Raw genomic sequence first — 20,868 nt, forward strand, 5'->3', positions numbered from 1 at the left:
CGGGTGTTTTTGCCTGGAGTCCCTGGGTATTTGAGGCTCTCCCCGCGCTTGCTGAACCGGGAGCTCGGAATCTCCAATGAAAGCATGATGTAAGAGAAAGATTAGCAGCACGTTTCTCTATAAAAGTGGGTCGATAGCTAGGTCTGCGGAATGGAGGCGTTTAAAGGGAGAGGGGCGTGCGATTGTTTGTGTCACTGGGGAAGAACCTGGGGCAGCAGAGCCAGAGCTTGAAGGGTGAGCATCCCGCCTGGCCGCAGCGTGCTGCCCCGAGCCTGGGCTCCTCTCACCGTTTAGAAGCCTGAAGCTTCACTTCCTAAGGTGATTTTTCACTTAAAATTTCTCGGCACCCTTTTGTTCTCGTCTGAGTTGTTACTAATGATTTCAAGTACTGTGGTTCTCCTCTGGTAAACACTGGCCATGCTTTGCAAGATCAGAAGTGGCAGTTCCAGATGGTCACAGCATCACAGCCATCAGATGTGTGGTCCTTCTGGATACATTTTGTGTATTCTTGCTTGCTGTTTCTTCTTACAAAGTAGAATTTGCTCTCCTTTTTGAACACATACTTGCTCATCAAGTTTTCATAGATGCAGCTAATTAGAAACGGAAAATACTTGCATAGCCATTTTCAGTGAATAAAAAACCTTTTACGAGAAAAAGTTCTGGTAAATTTTACTTCTTCACAGAAGTAAAACATGAGAGTATTTTAGATAAGCATTTAGAGAGCTGCCTAAGAGTCTTTTCCCAGTACCATTAGGACGTGCTTGGTGCACAGAGTGAATATTCCTTCCTTTGCTTAAGTTGAAGAATGTTTGTAAGGTTTCTGAACAGAACACTCCGTGTGTAACCATGTCTCTCACAGAGGGCTGTGTGACAGCAAGTGGAGGGTATGGCCCCGTGTGAATGTTTGGCTGTTAAAGAAGCCAGAAATGCCTGAGCACAAGCAGCTGGGGCAGGGCGAGGAGGGAAGAGTACATAATGCCTCCAAATGAAGGTGTAGCAAGGGAGAATGGATCTAGAAAGTCTTGCCACACATGTGTCTTCTGCTCAAGCACCTGGAAACGGTGCAAATACAGCAACTTGTAATTTGTATGGCATGTACAGGATCTGCAGAGTTCCTAATCTGCACAAGGTACACATCAGGGTCCTCGTCTTGACCCTGAATCCCACAGAACTGAGACGGGATCGGCTGTGTCAGGTTGCACTTGAAACTAGCAGAATTCTGAAATGACAAACATTACTGTTGCTTTTGGAAGGCAGTTTGTTGTATGGTATGTTTTTAATACCTATTTCTTGTTTTGGTTTTTAATGCCTACTCCTTGTTTTGGTTTTTAATGCATGTTGTTATAAGATTATTGTAAAGTGCAGTCAAAATAAAGACTGTGTCACCATCATTTGCTAAGAGAAAGACTTCTGGAATTACTATATGAAAAATTACTGCAGTTGTCAGAAATGAAGATGAATTAACAACCATTTTTGCACATAGTACTATGGTACTTTCCACATAATGTTTCTGCTTCGCCATGTGATGTTCAACAGTTTCTATTAACTCAAACACTGACATTTCTGCATTCAAACCTTGGCATTTGTGCATTCAAACATCAGCCATACATAATTTCTCAAGTGGATCAGAAATAAGAAGTGTGTGAATAGATTACCTACCATTAAAGGACTGTTTGAATTTGGTGAGTTTTGTGTTTCAAGGCCAAAGAAATGGAAATGCCTTCAGCAAATGTTAGTTTTGGTGAACAAATGTTATTTTATATACTCAATGCAACAAGTTATAATTTGTAGTTTCTGCATTTATACCATTCATTTAATTTCCCCATCAGAAATGTATGCGATTATCAATCTCTTTTTCCTTTCTCTGTTTTCTTTCCATTTAGCAATACTGAGTCACCATGTCCTTGGTTTTTTCCCAGCTGAGTCTTTCCTTTGAGCTGTTGTTCCAGCCTTCTCTCACAAACCTGGTATCTCTTGTCATCTTATTCTGTCTATGCTTTGGTGATTCAGAGAAGCAGTTCTACTTGATATGCCGTAAGCAAGCCTCATGGAAAGACTTAAAAAAGCAATTTTTTTTCTTTCTAACTAGGCAGGTAGGGGATGAAATAGTCAGACATTTCAGCATATCATGCTTGTACATGCATAGAGCATAACTCAAAATCCAGAGTTATGAGAATAGATTTAAGCAGGATGGAGCCAAAGAAGTAGGAGGGAGGCAGGGATTACATGCTGCCAGCTGCAAAATTTTCATTTTTGTCGTATCACACCATAATTGTTGTGCAGCTGACCACTCCCTTCATCCACACAGTGGCTATGGCCCATCCTGATAAAATTGCCAAAAGGATTCAGCCTGCCACACTTGACAAGGGAACAACAGTTTTAAAACTTCACAAAGAAAGAAAACAAATGGGTGTATTAAGGAACAGAAATTCTTATGGGGTCACATCACACATTCTTACTTCCAGTGATAAAGAATCACAAGGCAAGCAAGTGTGTTTGCATCTTGTGGCTGAGGACCAGCCAGCAGCTGCAAAGCTCTGGCTAATATAGCATGTTTGCACAGTACAAATAAAAAGACAAAAGGGACAGAATGCATTTAGAAATAATGGGAACTGTCTCTTGTGCTCATAACCTAACTCGTCTGCTTCCAACATAGTCCAGAAAAGGTCTGGCCAGACAGATTTATTTCTTTGACAAAAAAAAAAAAAAAAGTGATGAAAAGTGATTAGCTTGATGATTAAAGTCAAAATTTCACAAGGATAGCAAGTTCACGTATGTGACAGCTCACACACTGCCAGGGAGCACAAGTATCAACTCTGCATGTCTGTACATTTCCAGGAATGTACATTTTTACAAGACAGATGCTTCAGTCAAGGTTTGATCAAATCTCAGGTGGCATAATTCAAGTATAATCAGATATTCACTGTGGCTACTCTCTGGCTTGGACCAATGCTCATTAGGTCTCTAATTCTGACTAGCAAAAGTGATTGCATTGGAGGACTTTCAAAAATTGTATGTGTGTGTCTGTGGGTGTGTTTGCATGGATATGTAGAATGAGCAGGATACAATTCTTAAACTACATGTGGAGTTCCCCCACATTGTCAAGGAAGAAATGATCAGCTAATCAAGTGCCCTCATAGCATCACATCAAAATTTAACTGTCTGATTTAAGAAATGGGGAGTTGTTTTCTAGGAATTTTGATAATTGCTATTTTAAACAAAGACAGTTCTTTTGTGATGGTTTTTCTTTAGCTTGTATCAACTGTTCTGTTGTGGGGGGCTCTTACTGTTACAACACAGGCACAGAAGCCTGACAGTTTTGATGAGTGGTGGTATTATATTAGTATGAATTGGAATAGAAAAGTATTGAAATGCAAAAATAGTACACTGTTTTTTCACTCGGGTAGATCCAAATCAGCCTTATACTTCCCAAAAGCATTTACTTTGCATCATAATATGGAATGAGATTTTTTTCCCTGACCACTCATATGATAGTATGCAAATTAACTTTTGGTTCAGTCGATAAAACTGCATCTTCAAAGAAAACCATTGCAATGCTAAAAATATTTTTAATAATGACCACAGAAGCCATATTTGTGTCTTTCATCTCCTGAAGCTTCTTCTGGTTTTAATCAGTGTTCCCACATGAAGAACTGTGGCAACCTATGATAATAGAATCCCTATTCACATCTCTAGGGAAACAAAAATGTTCTCATTTGAAGAAGGTGATGTGGTGTTCTGCCCCTTCCACCCGTGGGCCCCTGCCTCTGTCACTGCCGGGGTATCTTGGCATCAGTTAAGTGGTTTCTGTCCTTTCCTCTGTGCGTTACTTTCTCATTGAAGTGTTTCTGCTGTCTAATTATACCCTTTCAATCAAATTAGAGACTGCAGCATCTGGTTAGTGCCTGTAACTGTTGCCATCTGCACCTAGATACAGTGCTTTCATTTAAGGAGGAGTGCTCCAATTGCAATCTCCAGCAAGAACTAGAACAGTTTAGATAGAATGGAAATGACTTAAAATTATTCTTGGAATACTCTGCAAGCACATGCATCAGGCAACCCACACTGAGTCATTATCGGACCTGGCACCCTTGGTTTCCTACCCTTATATTCTGCTTAAGCATTTTTCTGACTTCTCTAAAAGGCTGTAGGAAAAACAAGTGAAAACTGAGCAGGCAGTTATACCACGTAAATTCAGGAACCTTTAATTTTTGGTCCAACCTTACATTTAATTACACTGCTGTAATGAAACCCAAGATTTAAATAGTAGCCACTTTCATTTATCTTTCATTAATCTGCAGATCTTTAAAAGAAAACCTTGCCTTTTGTTGGGTAGTAGGTGGTAGGATAATTTCTGGCTTGGGTAGGCTAGTTTCAGGTTGATAATTGTTGTCAGCCTCTCTGGACACTGCTTAGTGCTCTAAGTAGCTTCGAAAACATTAAGCAAACAAAGTGGTTTGGTTTGTTTTTTTTCTCTCCAGTGGAATAGGAAGAAGTTTGTCATTCTGAATTTTCAGTCTCAAAAGCTATGTACAGGCCTCAAACTTGGAAAGTACTCTAAGAAGTCATTAAAACCATCCTGAAACCTCCATCCCTTCAGTCTGCAATTTGTAGTGTCTCTAGATAGATGTCTTTGAGAAAATCATTGGAAGCCAATGCAGACTCTGAAATGTCAGTGATTTATCATCAATAAAACATCAGGCTGTTATAGTCTGCACTACCTTAATTTTTCAAATGATCCTGAAGTGGCGCCCATGTGGAGTGCAGGCAGCCATGCAGTCCCAAAGTAACAAAGGAAAATGATCATTGTAAGGTCCCTACATTGAAGAAGAAACCGACACAGATGGAAAGAATTTCTACAACAGCTGCTGTTTGATCTTCCAAATGTTGATCTGGCTCTAATAAAACTAATTGTGAACCTGTATCACACACTGAGTATTCACTTACAGTGGACAACATCCCTGGTCTTGTTTTCTGCTTTTTTGTTCTAGCATTTGTCACTCAGTACATGCTTACCTAGCCTCAGCATTCATTTTAAAAGTTACTTGCTGTCAACCGTGGCACCTGATGTGTTGAAACAAAACAGCCCTGACAACAAAGTGCTGTCCCTGTTTTCTCATCAAGGCTCATGAACATTAGCCTGAACAGCATCTGTTGGAACCTTTTGTGACTAGAACCTCTGCAAAGGTTCTCTGATTAATTCTGTTTACAGGTATCCCCATGACACAGCAGAAGCAGCAGGGTCATTAGGCAGTTAATTGAGTGAAATCATCGTGGACACTGATTCTAATCACAGATTTGACATAAGCCTCTACTTTAGACTATGTCTGAAACCCAGCTGACTAAGATCTTAGAAGTATGAGGTCACACACTTCTAGATTTGAGTGGTCACAGCTTTCTTCATGTCCTGTCTGAAACCCTAGTGTTTTAGTAGAGGTTTATAGCTGACAGGATAGTCTGAGCCTTGTGTGCATGAGCAAAATCCATGTGGCAAATCTATCAAGCACAGTGGCAACCTGATGCCTTCATGGGGGCTCTCAGCTGTAGTGTCCACAAGGTTTCTGTTCTTCCCTTGCTGTCCTTGCTACTGGGAGAGGACTGGGATACAGTGCAAGTTCTGTCACAGTTGACCATAATCTTACAAAACTTTAAGGAATAAGGCTTGCTGAAATTCACAGAACCAGTATTAATTTTCTTGAGTCACAGTTCTCATGTTACATTCCAAGTGAGGGGCTTCATACCCTAAAGTGGCATGGAAGTATCACTCAACCTAAGCGTGCCACAACAAAGAGGGGTGGTTGTTGCTGGTTGATTTAATATTTTCCTCCTCCCTTTTGCATAATCTACCAAAGGGAAATCATCTGATTTGAGTAAGCCAAAGAGTTGTACCAACAGTGTTCAGTCCAGTCTTTTCTGACTGTTTAATTTAGATGACCTCATCTGAATTAGTTTTATGCAGACAAATCTAGGTGATCTTTTTTTAAGCTCATCTTTCCACAGAATTATTGCACCAGTGTACAAGACAAAAAGTAGGGTGGAGGTTCTAATCTTCTGTTCTCCAGAATCTCTTAGGGCTTGGATTTGAAATAGAGAGGACAATGGTCTTTCCGCAGACAAAACATGCATCTTCAGCACATTGAGAGTATTAATTTCATGATGAAATCACTAAGGTAGTGTCTTGGCTGTCGTGCAGCAAAATATGATGAAATCACTGCATGTGATAAACAAAAGAATTTTTTGTTGTTGCCAAGAAGTGCTTACTCTAAATCAAGGACTTCTCAGTTTCCCATGCTTAGCCAGTGAGCAGGTGCACAAGAAGCCAGGAGGGAGCATAGCAAGGACAACTGACCTGATTTTTTAAAATGCAAATATCTATTTGAAAATATTGCACTCCCGTGCTATGGCAAAGTCGTTATTCATCCTTAAGAAAATCCAAATTCCTTGTAACACAAAAGGTTTTGTATTTCATTTGATAACAGCTGCTAAATTCCATGACTTAAAGTTTCAGTGTTTCAGGGATAATCAATGATTTTCCGTGGTATCTCACTGCCTCCCCTTTCCACATCCACATCTAAGCCAGGGGAGCTTTGTTTCAGCTGAAACATTTGCACCAAATCTCTTGATAGCACAAAGGAACACAGGAGGCACTGATACAGCTACCGATTGTCTGGGGAACAAAAACTGCAGTTAAGAGGAATGAAGAGAGATAAGTAGGCTAGATAGGTAGGCTCTGACTCTTCTTTTTTTTTCTTAAAGTGCAGTGAAGTTTGAAGAAAATCAGTTAAAAAAAGCTGACATGAAAATGTAAGTCAGTCACTACTGCAAGTTAAAGCATGGGCCAGTCTTAGCAGATCCTAAAATGGACTAAGTTAACTTCAGTTTAGTTTGCCAGACTAAATTCAGGTATTGTAACATTCTTTAAATTTCTGAGTAGATGGAAGTATATATTGCTTTTCATTTAGGAGTGAGAAGCAAAAAAAAAAAAACCAAAAAAAAAACCAAACAAACAAAAAAACCCCCACAAAGCTAATATAGATATCTTTTCTGGATGTGCTTATCACTTTTCATAAATTCTTTTTGCTGCTTATTATTTTGTATATCTATTTTGATTACATTTTTCTCTCTTTTATGTTAAAATTCATCAGCTTATATTTTTCAGCTGTAACCTACAAAAGCTTTTATATTAACTGAAAAACAAAAGAGGTATTGAATAAAGTTGCAGCACAGTCATGACCTTAAAGTGGGGTTTTTTTTCATGTTTACACAAATATCTGTGGTGGCCTGAATACTGGAAACTCAGATTTGCATTTTTAAGCAAATGTCTGCAGCCCACCTGTTTTGCTAAGGCAGGTAAATTACAGTAAGGAGGAGTATCGACCTGAAGCTTGTTTTTGTTAAATTATATACCTTTCTGTCCACAGATGATAACAGAATATATTAATGGCTGTGCAGACACCTCTTCTATGTGCCTTCAGCAACAAAATTTCATTTAATAGAAATCCAAACTTGCCTAGGCATGAAAATGCACAGTGAAAGCACAAAACCATTGTCTTTCATCTGCTGTGTAATAGAACTCTGAAATAATTATTATAATTGTACCATTCTGATATTTGTGAGCCCAGACTAAACTAATTTCAGAGGCATGGTTTTAATAATACATTTTTCCTTCTTCTACAGTAGTTCTAAATACAAAAACAGTGTACTGTTAATATCAGGATTAAAATGTGGGTGGGTTTTTTTTTCCCTCTTCCAACTGCAGCTACACAGGTCTTTCTAGACTTGTTTTGTAAGTTAGATTTCATGAGGGACACCTGAGATCAGCACATACTTCAGAGCACTCTCCCACTCCCTCAGGGCAGTAGAACATCTCTGCAGCTGCAGTATGGTTTCTGCAGAGAACACTATCAGATGAAACAGGAGCTTTCACAGCCTGTAGTTAGCAGAAAGCTAATTTTCAATGAATTTCCCCAGTAATGCTGTCCAGTACAAAGAAATGTTTACAGCAGTGTAACACAGCAGTTTTAATTCTGTCCCAGACTGTTATGTTTTAGTCCTATTCTTAAATAAATGCAAGGATGATAAATGTTAGCAACTATTAATTATAAGCAGGATGGACTTATTTATGGTAAACTAATTATAATGATTCTTCCTGGGAGATAATCACAGGATGGTTGGGATGAAAGTGACCTCTGGAGGTCATGTTGTCCAACTGCTGTGCTCAAGCACAGTCACCTAAAGCCCAGGACCATGTCCAGGTGCCTTTGGAATATCTCCAAGGATGGAGATTCTACAGCCTCCCTGGGCAACTTCTTCCCATGCTCTGCCATGCTCACATTGCATAATTTAATCAAAAATGTTTTGCAATTTCAGCAGAAGTAAAACTGTTCATGCATTTGGATATTTATTTCATCAGAAGATGTCCAGTGAACATGTCCATATCCATGGCAGGGGGGTGGAACTGGATGATCTTTAGGATCCCTCTCAACCTGAACCATTCTACAGTTCTGTGATTAACGAGGCCCAGCAAAGCCAGCCAGCATGAAAGTTGTAGTTCAGCTGAGAAGGGGCTAATGTATTTAGTGAAATCATTCTCTACTTTGGTTTCTAACTTGCTGAGTATCAGGAGGCTAGGGAAACAAATGTAAGGGGGAGAAAATGTGAGTGAGGCAGAAGAATACTGACCCATACTTTTTAATCTGAAAGCATAAATGCTTTAGTAGCAAATCACAGTATTGTGATTATACTCTGTTGAAGGAGGTCCCTTTCTAAGGCAACTCAATCTCTAAGAATTTTTCTAAATCAGAATGTAAATGTTGATAAGATCCATGCTTACAAAGTCTTTCACTTTGTAAAGTACAGATAGTCACAACTTTAGCTGAAGCGGCATGAGATTTTGGTTAATATGCTGATAAGTAGCAGACTGATAATGTCATATGATTTCATTTTTGGAAAATTAACAAGTCACAGAGTCATCCTAATGAGTAAAACACAAGGAAAAGTAAAAGTAAAAAAGTATTATGCTTACTCAGAAGATGCATGTTAGTTGTGTAAACCTCTCATCAGACCTGTCTTATACATTGTTTATTAAAGTAATGACATCATAATCTCTTGAATAGAGGTTTGACTGAAAGCTTAAATCCTAGCCAGCATCTTTAGCTGCCTAAACAATGCAGGAAACATGGTCTATTGGATATGGAGTGGAGGGTGAGGGAAGAACAAACACTAAACCTACAAACATTCTTTCTTTTCCCATTGCTCTTTCTTCCCAGAATGCTATACAGCAAATGGGGCTGACTATCGTGGCACTCAGAACCAGACCTCCCAACATGCAGGAAAACCTTGTCTTTTTTGGAATGAGACCTTTGAGCATCCTTACAATACTGTGAAATATCCCAATGGGGAGGGAGGCCTTGGAGAGCATAACTACTGCAGGTAAGAAATATCCCATTGCTTTAACATTGCCCGAATACCCAGTGTTACTTTAAGCAGCTGACAGAAAATTGGGAAATGTCCTGTCAGGCAGTGAAGAATGTCAGAACCATGGGTATCTAACACTTTTTGGTTTACCCTGTAATCAGTACCCTGAATCTATCAGCACCATTAGTAGAATAACTTTCTCAGCCCAGCTCCCACACTTGTTCAGCACAGTCCCTATCATGTGTCCAGTTTGTAAGGTGGCATGAGAGAGAAAGACTATAGATTACTTAAACGAAAAGGTGGAGATAAAAAAAACCAAATTAGAAGGACACAGTGCAGTGAGTGTCTGGAAGAGTCTCTGGATGGATTTTATCCTCACGCACAAGCCTGGTTCTGTTACACTTTCCAAGTTTTGTGCTCATGAAAGATTTGTAGTGACAAAAAATTCTCATTGAGCCTCAGTGATAGAGTTATTTGAATTCAGAAGCTCATCTGTCAGGGGTTACAATGCCAGATTAAACCGTGGATTAAGTGCATTAAAACATGCACTTCTCTTTCCTTGCCTTCTAGAGAAAGTCTTCCATAACTAGGATAGAACTTAGAACAAAACTTAAATAAGAACTTCAGAACATAGGGGCCAAATCAGAACTGAAGTTCAGAGAGGTTTAGGCTCTGCAGGCTCTTTTTCAGCTCTGTGTCTCAGTAGGCAAACTAATAGAGAACTGTGAAAAATACAGTGGCCACTAAATTATCTTTGATACTAATAGCAGAATCAAGAATGCAATTTTGATTGTTGCTGTGTGGCAATATTCTAGACAGGCTTTATCTACAGGATCTTACTTTTGGCAGTCATCTCTGGCTAATATTTTGGTTAGTACAAAGCAAAACATGTACAAGCTGTGCAAAAACATGCATGAGAAACTGAATGTTTTTCCAGATACTCAAAAAACACTTACTTGAAATTTGCTTTACCTAGCAAATGAGAACTTGGTAAATGCTACAGGGAATAAGAAACCTATAATCTGATATGTAAACTTGAGAAATTACTTAATTATCAAAAAGAGCTTTTTTTACCTGAGTCTGCTAGGTATTAGATTATCCTCATTTTCTTCCTTATGCTGCATCACTTTGCCTAGGAGTTCTCACAGGTGTATGGAATGACAGTCCTAACTAATGGATGACTTTTAACTTCACATTCTCTTGAAAGAAAGCTTGCAAAGTCACTAAGAATGCTGGAGTATATCTAGAGCATGCAAATGTTGCTGAGGGCTGTGATACAGCTGGTTTAGCTCTTTCTCTGACATTCATCTGCTTGATGACAATGGACAAGTTGATTTTTCCCTTTTCCCAGGCAGCACATACCTCACAAGGCTTTTTTAAGGCATAATACATCGCCTTGAGATTTGATTTTGGGGACAACATTTGAACAATCAAATTTTACACTTGAAGTATTAATCAGAAGCATGTTACCTCTCCATGGGTGGTCCTTACTTGGAATACTTTGTTTACTGCAAGACACCCTGTTCAGATGGAAATGCCTCAGCATTCCACTCACTTCAACCATAACAAAATTATGAGGACTGAAATTTTTGGAGATTTTGAAAGACAGAGAGTTGTTTTCTAACTGCCATGCACTTCTGAGGTTGAAGACCAAGATTTCTAAAGACATTCACCATGTTTCTCTCCAATTTCCTCACATTTTTAAGGATTTCTATGTAGAGTGCCATTCTCATGATTGAATTCCTGACATACGGTTTCTGTCATGAAGATGTAATTGCAAAAATTCCAGTAACTCTGGATACAAGGGAAAATGGGTAGTTGAAGTACAAGCTTCACTTGGTTTTAGTCTTCTACTTTTTTTAGCTGCTGGAGGCTCTTGCATTACACCTAAATTCCTAGCATAGCTAGTCTTAGACTTTCCTGGTGCACTGCTTCTACTAATCTGTTTGAAAGCCTAACTAGCAACATTTTAGTCATCTAAACTGCACTCAACCCACCAGTTGTTTTCAGCAGTCTGCTATTTGACCAAAAAACATCCACAGAATTTCTAAAATTGGATCTCCCACAAAAGAGTTGTTAATAGGCGTAAATGACAACATGCAGCTGAACTGACACTTCAGTAGGGCCGTGTCATTTATAGAATTCATGCCAAAGCACATGATAAAAAGATTGCAACTGGTCCTAGTTAAAAGAAAAAGTCATAATTAAACCTGACTGTCCAAAATAAGAATTTATTCTCTTCAATAGATCTTTGCAATGTGAATAGCCTTTCACAGTGTACATAGAAAAAAAACTTTAAATAACCTAATGACTAATTAGGTATGCTTTTGTAAGTGGTGCTACACAACAGCAAATAATTATAAAAATAGTGATCATCATCATGGACATATAAGAATTAACCATCAATATAAAGAGATCACTGGAATGGATTTAGTCAGTTTTATTGAAAGACAGGAAAAAAAATTCAGTCTTTCCCAGAAGACTTTATCAGCTATCAGTATTTTTATCACCATACACACAGAAAGTCAGAATCTGGACTATTTTGTACCAAGGCAGAAAATCAAGTTTATGAGTCTATGAAACCTGCCCACAGGATGTGGGACAGAAAATCTTCCTCTCTGTCAGTACTGACCAGAAATAGCTCTGCACCTTTTAACCTTAGAGTAAAACAACCTATATTTTAGACATTACTAGCATCAGATGCTTGATGAATACTGTAATAACCAAAGCTATCTGAACTTTCTGATATTGCAAAACTTTGCATTTTTTGGTAGGTACTAGAGCAAAAATAGTAATGCCATTGAAGCTTAATAAGATTGATTTTTTTTTGGTGTGTGTTTTTTGAAAAAAAATTGATGAATTTCACTGAGTGTTTTTCTCTTTCAGAAACCCTGATGGGGATGTCAGCCCGTGGTGCTATATTGCAGAACATGAAGATGGAATATACTGGAAATACTGTGAGATTCCATCCTGCCGAAGTAAGAGCACCGTGCAGTTTTTTAGGCCTGCATCTCAGCTGAGCAGACTGGCAGATCCACAACAGTGGGCAGTGATTTCCAAACACAAACTAGGATAAGGCAAAACAGCTGATTTTCAGTTGCAGACTAAGCTGTATTTTAAACAGGTGTCTTAAGAGTTAATGACAAGCTTACTGAATTGTTCCTCCTTTTCATCTCAGAATTACTGGATTATATTATTTACAAATAATACTGTATGACAGGGAATCACACAAAACTTGTTAAGTACTGCTAGTTCTTTGAATTCATAGAGCATTAATTTATTAAAATCTAGAGGACAAAAAAAAGGAAAGTTTTTACAAGGTATACATGTGTCCATTCATTGCAATTAGCTCATAAAATGAATTACATTAGTTTAATGTGTATAGAGCATCCTAAACAGAATTGCTTGGAGGAAACATAGAAACAATATGAGAGGACACAGTGAAAAGGTGACTGTGCTATATGGGAACTCTGGAGTAGAATTCTGTCCCTGGCAGGTGCAGATACCTAACATTGCTGTGAAACCACAACTTGGACATTGTTTGATTTTTTTTTAAATCAGATCATTTACAGGCTACTCACATGAAGCTTCTTTCCAGAATATTTTTAATGTATTCTATTTTTTACTGTGTCCACAGTGTCGTGATTTGTGTCAGGATCTTCCAAAATTTTCTTGCCTAAATCACATTCTTTAAAATATGCCCAAATATTAAGAAGATATTCTAGTCTTGCATGTTAACAAGCAACCATAGCTACACATTTTAGTAAGTCTAATCATTAATGCCTTCACTTGCTTTCCTAAGTTCTTTTGTGCAGGTACCCTCTGTTTCTGAGGCATAACTTAGGTCTTCACTCTGAGCACCAGAGCAGGTGTCCACACATTTGATTGGAAGAAGTATATTTCTTAAATGAAGTTAAGAAAACAAAACCAGACAAGAAAAATGGAGCTAAAGTGATTTTTTTTAATTTTTTTTTTACTTTGTTCATAGCTTTGTTGTTTTGGGGTTTTTATGAATGTGAATGACTCACATCTTCATGCCAGGCAAACAAATACATAAGTGTGACCTTAAGACAGATGGCTTTTACCTAGACTTAAATACAGATTAAGGAGTCTAATTTAAATAACACAGAATCATTCAACACTCTGATACTCATTGTTCAGAGGACATCCTACTCTTATTTTTCTAATATATAAGATATGATTTAAGAAACTTAGCCTTCCTAATTAAGAAATTTAACTTGGTCTAAAATGAAAGAATTTGCATTTTCTTTAAAGACCACAGATGTTAACAAATTATCTGGATATGGCACCAGAAAAAAAGCTGAAAGACAAATTCTCTCCACTCCATTTGTTCTACACAAAGGATCCTTTTAAAACCAGCCTTGCTCATTTTCTCTGTGGTGGGGAGCAGAGGATTTAAACTTGGACACTTACTTGCACAGATAATCCAGACTTACATTTACAAAATGTCCTTTTGACCAGTAGCAGCTGCTTCAAGCATTGCACTGAAACTCGATACTAGAAAAAGGAATTGCAGCAATTTAGAGCAAACTGTACATTGCAAGCCCATCCAAATCTTAATACAAACCTCATGGTTTATGAAGCTGTGTAAAAAAATCTTTTATTCTTCACCAGACTTTCTGTTTTCAGTAAGCATGATGCTAAGTCATAGGACCATCAAAACTATCTTGTGAAGTGTACAAATGAAATGCAAAGTCAGTTTTTGAATGCAAAACTTGACTTTTGTGACGGAGCAAGAAAGCAACTGTTTAAAACAAAATCTGTTTGAAAATTTTTATATAAGAAATTTCTTATATAATTTGAAAAATTTCTTATATAAGCTTCTTTTTCTTAATGATATTCACTACTAGAAAATTATCTGGAACATAAGTTACCTATTAACTCTGCCCACATAATACCATGGCAGTGCCAACAACATGAAGCATCTTGATTGCCTAGAGAGATTTGCATGCAATGATTCATCTGAACAATAATTAAGAATCTACAGTTAAGAATTTTTCATTATAGTGATGAATTCACATGATTATCTCATGTGTCTCATTCCCTAATATTTACACATAACACTACATGCTTCAGTCAGAAATGTGTTCTGACATTCTGCATAGTAATGTAGAGAATTTAGCAGTGTTAGATGAAGATGGATGAGCACAATCACAGAAGACAGTGTAGTTACTCCAGGAGGAGCTTTGTCTTCCCTTTTCTTCCTCTCTCCCTTTTCATGTCTGCTAAGCAGACTGGAATGGACAGAAACAAAATAAAAGGCAAAGCTGCAGCTCTGAGTGCTGAGAGAACATGTGCATCTCACATGGAGGATTCAGAACTGAATGCTTCAGATGGTTTGTTTGCAGTGCTGCCGCTATTCCTGACTTTTTTGGTCTCCTTGTTAATAAGGTTAGGTTTTAGTTCAAAGGAAATAACAACTTACACTTCCAAAATGTGAGAAAAAGAAAGAAAGGCTTGCTATACCACTTAACTACATCTTCATGTTTATGACTCACATGACTCTCTCCCCATAAACAGATTTCATTACTGGAATCATATTTCCAGCGTGCATGTAGGTAACATAATAAATTTGATTGAAATATGGAGGAGGTGTTAAATGGCAGGGCCAGCTAAATTATACAGATCTGTATGGAACACAGGAACAAGGACAGCTCAAAGCATTTGTGCATGCTACCAATGGAAAAAGCTGGGAGGCTCTTCAAAGACAGCTAGATGAGCATAGCTGGAACATGGTTTTGAGCTCAAAAGGATTAATTCCATATTTTAATACACTGAATATGTGCCTCAACATGTAAAATGAAGACGCTGTGGTGTTTGCCAGGACCTCATTACGTCAAATGCTGCTTAAAAGTAAAATAATATGCTTGTGCAAAAGAGGTGAGCTTTTAAGCAGAAGAGGACAAATAGATACAAATGGGTGAAGACAGTGTAATAGTGAAACCTCACTGGTGAGCATGAACAGTAATTGCAGAACACTGACTACCTCATTTTTTTGCCAAGTTTCTTTAGCAGGCTAAATATTAAGAGGAAAGAAGGTTAAAATACTGCTGGGACACCAGAGACTTATTAGTCTTAGGATGTATGCTTGATTTAGTTAAAAAATTTAAGAAGTTTTCAAATTACTCAGGTTTCTTAACATACTGAAGTACTAATCCTCTGGAGCCAAGGTTGAAAGGTCTCACTAATAAAGCTACTTTAAAAAAGAAAAAAAAATTAAAATCCCAGGTCTCTTAGGAAAATGAGCTAGGTTGGATAACTAGGAAGCTTTTTCAGGGCTGTGAAATCATGCACAATACAAAAAAGAATGAGCTCTCTCATGAGTTATCTGCCCAGCTGTACTCAGCTGGGGTGGGGCTGCAAGTGGGGATTTCCAAAGGTATGTAAAATCAGGCTGTAACTTGAAGTCTCAGTACTTATATGAATGTTGCTGCAGGGCATATCAAAGCCATAACTCCATGCAAGTATTTATAATTGAAATTGTATTCTTAGAGAACAAAATTAATTTATGAACAGTATTTCAAGCAACGTTATGTCATTATTTATAATAAGTTTACTGGGTACTCTAATAACCAATGACTACATAAATAAAACACTCGTACAGGTCTCTGAACACATCATGTCAAACAGAGCTGTGGCAGTTAGGTGGACAAAAAGAATCCATATCAATCTGGCACAGGAATAAAACTGAACATGGAGCTAGTAACAGATTTAATTTCAAGCGTGTGAATAGATATGACAAGTGGGCAAGGGATAATTTTATGCCATTATCCCAGCACTGTATTGTACTCCACATCCTCTCCAGGGGTGGTCATGGCTAAATTCCAGTGCTTTGATGAAAAGTGCAAAACAAAAAAAAAAAAACAAAAAAAAAACACCAGAGCACTGAAGGGAGAAAATTCTGATCTCCCATAGTGACCAAGGAGCCTTGAAACATCATATTAATGTAAATAGATGGGTTGTTTTCTTAAAGTAATATTGCTCATTTTAAATCTCCTTGTATGATGCTTCAGATTCATATCAGAATTCAAGTTTTAAATATTAGGAAATTCCCCTACATTAGTCTCTCCCATAAAACTTGCCAAACTCCATTCTAAAACAGTTTAGGTTCCCTTCCTCAAATATCCTGTTTTGAAAACTTCCAGAATGTCATGTTTGGAAGGTCAGACAGAAATCAAACAGTTTAATTTCTATTTTCAGAATATGCATGCCAGTAGTAAAAAAAAAAAAAACCCAACAAACACAACCCCCCTGAACCCACTTAATACCTTGGGTGTTTTAAATTGCCTCTTTCAGGAGAAATGAACAAGGTATTTATCTTCTGTATTTTACTGCAGCTTACTGAAACCAGCTAGACAGTCTTACAGGTATATTGCTGAGATGATATGATACTCTTTTGTCCCATCACTCATCCCTGGGTGTGTTTGGAAAATATGACAAGAATCATACAGAGCATGAGTAACAAAGAGTAACAAAGAGTTCCCAAAGGGCCCAGACCACAGAGAGAGCTGCTCAGTGACCAGGTAGTGCATGAAGTGCTCTGGGATGCTTACAGGCACTTTAGAATGACTGCTGTGTGTCACTCTTGCCAGTGCCAGGAAATCTGGGCTGTTACAAGGACCATGGGGAGCCCCCTCCTCTGACTGGCACCAGCGAGACCTCCAACAAGCTCACCATCCAAACGTGCATCAGCTCCTGCCGCAGTCAGCAGTTCAAGGTGATTGCTTTGACATCCATTTACAACATGTTTTCAAAGACAAAATGGTAACATGCCTAGAGGTCTCTGTCGTATTTCTCCTCTTCCCTGTTTTTTTTTAACCTTTGGGAGGTCTAAGGCTGCACTTTCACCCTGGAGATCAAGCCCTCGCTCTGCATCCAGAGGAATCTGGACAAATGACTAATGAATAACACCAGGAGAAAATATGGTTGCTTACTGCAATTGTGAGTGTCAGGGTGCCCTCCATTCCATCTTTCCCCCTAATCTTTAGCATCCTGACAGCCCAAACAAAAATAGCCTGTGGTGGTTCCTCTGACTAATCATACTTCTCCAAAACACACAATTTCTGCTGCCAGCTTTCTTGCTCAAACAACCTCCCGCTGTCACTCCTTCAAATACTATTCCTCCCTTCCTTATGCATCTTTGTTGTCAAAGTTTGCAGGCATGGAATCAGGTTATGCTTGCTTCTGTGGAAATAATCCTGACTACTGGAGATACGGGGAGGCAGCCAGCACGGAATGCAACAGTGTTTGCTTTGGAGACCACACTCAGCCCTGCGGTGGGGACGGCAGAGTCATTCTTTTTGACAGTAAGTATTGAAGCAGGCTCAGTTTTTCCCAAAGGAGAGGCCTCACATGTTCAGCAAATTAGGGAAAAGGCTCAAAACAAAGAGAACTGTAGCACACCAAAGAGCAAAACACCTCCATTCCGTATAAATTAAAGCTGTTTTCCATTTCTGCCTAAAATTCTCATCCATTAATAATGTGGATTAGCTCTTCCAAGAAATGATGCTTGCTCATGCTCCAGAGGTTCTCTCACTTTCTTCACAAGTGGTACTAAGTCAGCTGTCAGAAACTCCCTAAGAATTGATCTTACTAGAGAGTAAAAAATGGTATGTGCATGTATGGTTATGCACTGTCAGTTGGTGCCATTTGAGTTCTCTCTGGATTCACTGGAGTTTAGATTTTCAGTTTCATACAGCTATGAAGGAATATCAGTCATTAAGCAGTGAGAGTTAATAGTCACTAATCCACTTTCCTCCCTGCCTGATAGGGATGGAGTAGAAGCCCCTGAATCAGTGATTTATCTCATTCCATTTCTGCAGGGATGCAGGAGAGGGTGCACAGTTACACACAAGGACAAAGGAAAGTTGCAGTGTTCAAGACTGATGCATAGGTCAGAGTAATGAGGCAAGAAAAGACAACAAAAGCTGTGCTCCCAGTGCTGAGGGAGGGAAGGAGCAGCTGCAGACTGCATCCTGCTGGCCTAGCCAGCCTGTTCCTTCAAATCACATTTAAGTATTAGAATCTACAGGGTGCTGAAGCTTTGCAAAATTAATGTATTATCTCTTTTTTCTTTATTTCTTTCTTTCTTTCTTCCCATTTTTCTCCCTTTCCTCTTGTTTTCACAGCCCTTATTGGTGCCTGTGGAGGCAATTACACTTCTGCTACAGCTGTGATCTATTCCCCAGATTTCCCTGACACATACGGCACAGGAAAAGTCTGTTATTGGACCATACAAGTTCCAGGAGCATCTCAAATCCACTTCAGCTTTGTCCTTTTTGAAATCAAGGATGCTACAGATATGGTGGAATTGCTGGATGGTTACACCTACCACGTTCTAGCTCGTTTTAATGGCAAGAACAAGCCTCCCCACACCTTTAACATCTCTTTGGATTTTGTCATTTTGTACTTTTTCTCAGATGATATCAATCAAGCCCAGGGATTTGCTATCAGGTATAGAGGTAAGAGGCTACCTTTGCTCTTCTACCTTTCAGTGAAGCATTTAATTCACACAGGAGATTTCTGAAGTGGCAATTAAAGAACAAATATTTCAGCTCTTATCTAACAGGTGTTTCTTGTTCCCACTACTCACTGGGTGAAAGTTTCACCAAAATTTCTCTCAGTTTAGAACATTCCAGTCAGCTACATAATAAATAGCAACACACAGGTTTTCAAAACCTGTACTTTGCTATTTATTTCATAATTTCAAAAATTCAATTCTATACCTTCCTGTTAAAACAGATTGGAAAATGAGAAAGGAAAACAAAACAAACAATAATCCATCTGCACGTTGGTTCATCTTGGCTCCTCCCAACAGTCTCCTCCTCTCCAGGTGAAAGTCACCAAGATAAAATGTTCTGGTCCTTGAGTTGTACCTGCTGTTATGATGAACAATCAGCTTCCAGAAAATTCTGAGAACCCCAACGTGGTGAAGTACAGGCTTTTTAAGGAATCAGATATAATTTGATTATTTGAGTTCTCTTACATAAGCCAGAGAGCAGCATGTCTGTTTATAACTTTACAAAATAAAGTCCAATTACCCCTGTTAAGAGATGGTTACTGTAATCATACTCCTGTGTTTTCAGCTGTGAAGGACAATGTGCACCAAAACAAGATCCCAGTGAATCACACCCTTCCAGAGAGGACAAATGAACAAGCAAATCTCAGCATCAATGCAGCCCGGTCATCAAAGATACTCTATGTCATCACAACCAGCCCAAGCCATCCAACTAGCTCCATGCCTGGTAATGACACAATAAAATGTGGAAATGGGAAAAAACATTTTGCCAAAGCAAAATCTGGAGTCACTGTTTCCTTTGCTGCCTCCCTCAAAGTTAGCAGATCCACTGTGCATCTTACTAAGAGATGAATTTTCATTCAGTCTAATTAGCAATTTCCTTTGCTGCCTCCTCAAAGTTAGCAGATCCTTCAAAGTTAGCAGATCCACTGTGCATCTTACTAAGAGATGAATTTTCATTCAGTCTAATTAGCACTAACTGGGATTCTCTCATTACATTTCAAAACACTTCTCAGCCTAAGTCAGAAATCGTGTGAAGATGTTGAGTTCTTGAGAATGAAAGTATATAAAAATATGTGAGTCAGAGCAGCCTCCTTACTGAAGTCAGCTTGAGTGATCTGCATGGCACAGAAGGGCACAAGTTGCTGAAAAAAGAGCAAACTTTACTTGTAGAGTCTAGAATAGCTTGAATGCTGGTTGCATCCCTGTTACCCCAAATTAACAAAAGCCTCATCAATAACACAGAGGACTAGACAAGTTAATGGGTGTAGGGGAGGGGTGACTGAGAACTGTCATGTCTTTAGAACTCAGCTTCAGGACATCACTGAATTCAGAAATTACTGAGCTGTAAATAATTGAAGGCTGGAAATGCACTCTTGGTGAATATCACCATTATTCTCTCCTGTTGTTAAACTACCCTGAGCATCTGCTTTTCTGTATCATTGGAGCTGGGCCTCAATCCCACTGGGGACACTGCCACAGTGCTGGGATTTGGGATTTGGTTTGGGATGCTGCAGACAGCATCCAAACCTGAAACATGAGCTGCACACCCAAACCAGCCAAGGTGCAGAATGTCCAGGAACAGTCTGGGACTAGGCCCAGCCTAATGCTGGCTTACCACAGTTACACCTAAACTGCCTAGTGTTAAACTGCCCAGGAACACCAACAGCAACTGCACCCTTGGATTTCATACAGTTCCAAAAATATTGTTCAAATCATCATGTAGAGGCAATGCTTTGAGGAAGGGGCAGTGGGTGGAAGGGAACTTCTGCTTCCTTTCCTAGATAATTGTACTAGTATATGCTTTGAATTTTGCCAGCTTTCGATTTTATTGGGAGGAGTTTTGCAAGAGAAAAAAAGTTCTGACTGAAAGTTGTATGGTTTGTGCCAGTCTGCAGAAAATACTTGCAGGT

The 20,868-nt window shown here is 38.8% G+C and overlaps 1 protein-coding gene across 2 annotated transcripts in view; it reads left to right on the top strand.

The window, feature by feature from the left end:
• The window catches only part of KREMEN1 (kringle containing transmembrane protein 1), a 30,004-nt gene that overhangs the window by 626 nt on the left and 8,510 nt on the right, over window positions 1-20,868 (top strand). For both annotated transcript variants that reach the window (XM_041488321.1, XM_041488320.1), the window contains exons 2-7: window positions 9,270-9,432; window positions 12,304-12,395; window positions 17,031-17,155; window positions 17,591-17,744; window positions 18,567-18,899; window positions 19,524-19,682. In XM_041488321.1, the coding sequence (XP_041344255.1) occupies window positions 9,270-9,432; window positions 12,304-12,395; window positions 17,031-17,155; window positions 17,591-17,744; window positions 18,567-18,899; window positions 19,524-19,682 (1,026 nt within the window). The remainder of the gene's footprint in view (window positions 1-9,269; window positions 9,433-12,303; window positions 12,396-17,030; window positions 17,156-17,590; window positions 17,745-18,566; window positions 18,900-19,523; window positions 19,683-20,868) is intronic.

The sequence above is a fragment of the Pyrgilauda ruficollis genome, unplaced genomic scaffold (assembly GCF_017590135.1).
Source record: "Pyrgilauda ruficollis isolate IOZ18807 unplaced genomic scaffold, ASM1759013v1 scaffold9, whole genome shotgun sequence".
NCBI classification, from domain to species: Eukaryota; Metazoa; Chordata; class Aves; order Passeriformes; family Passeridae; genus Pyrgilauda; species Pyrgilauda ruficollis.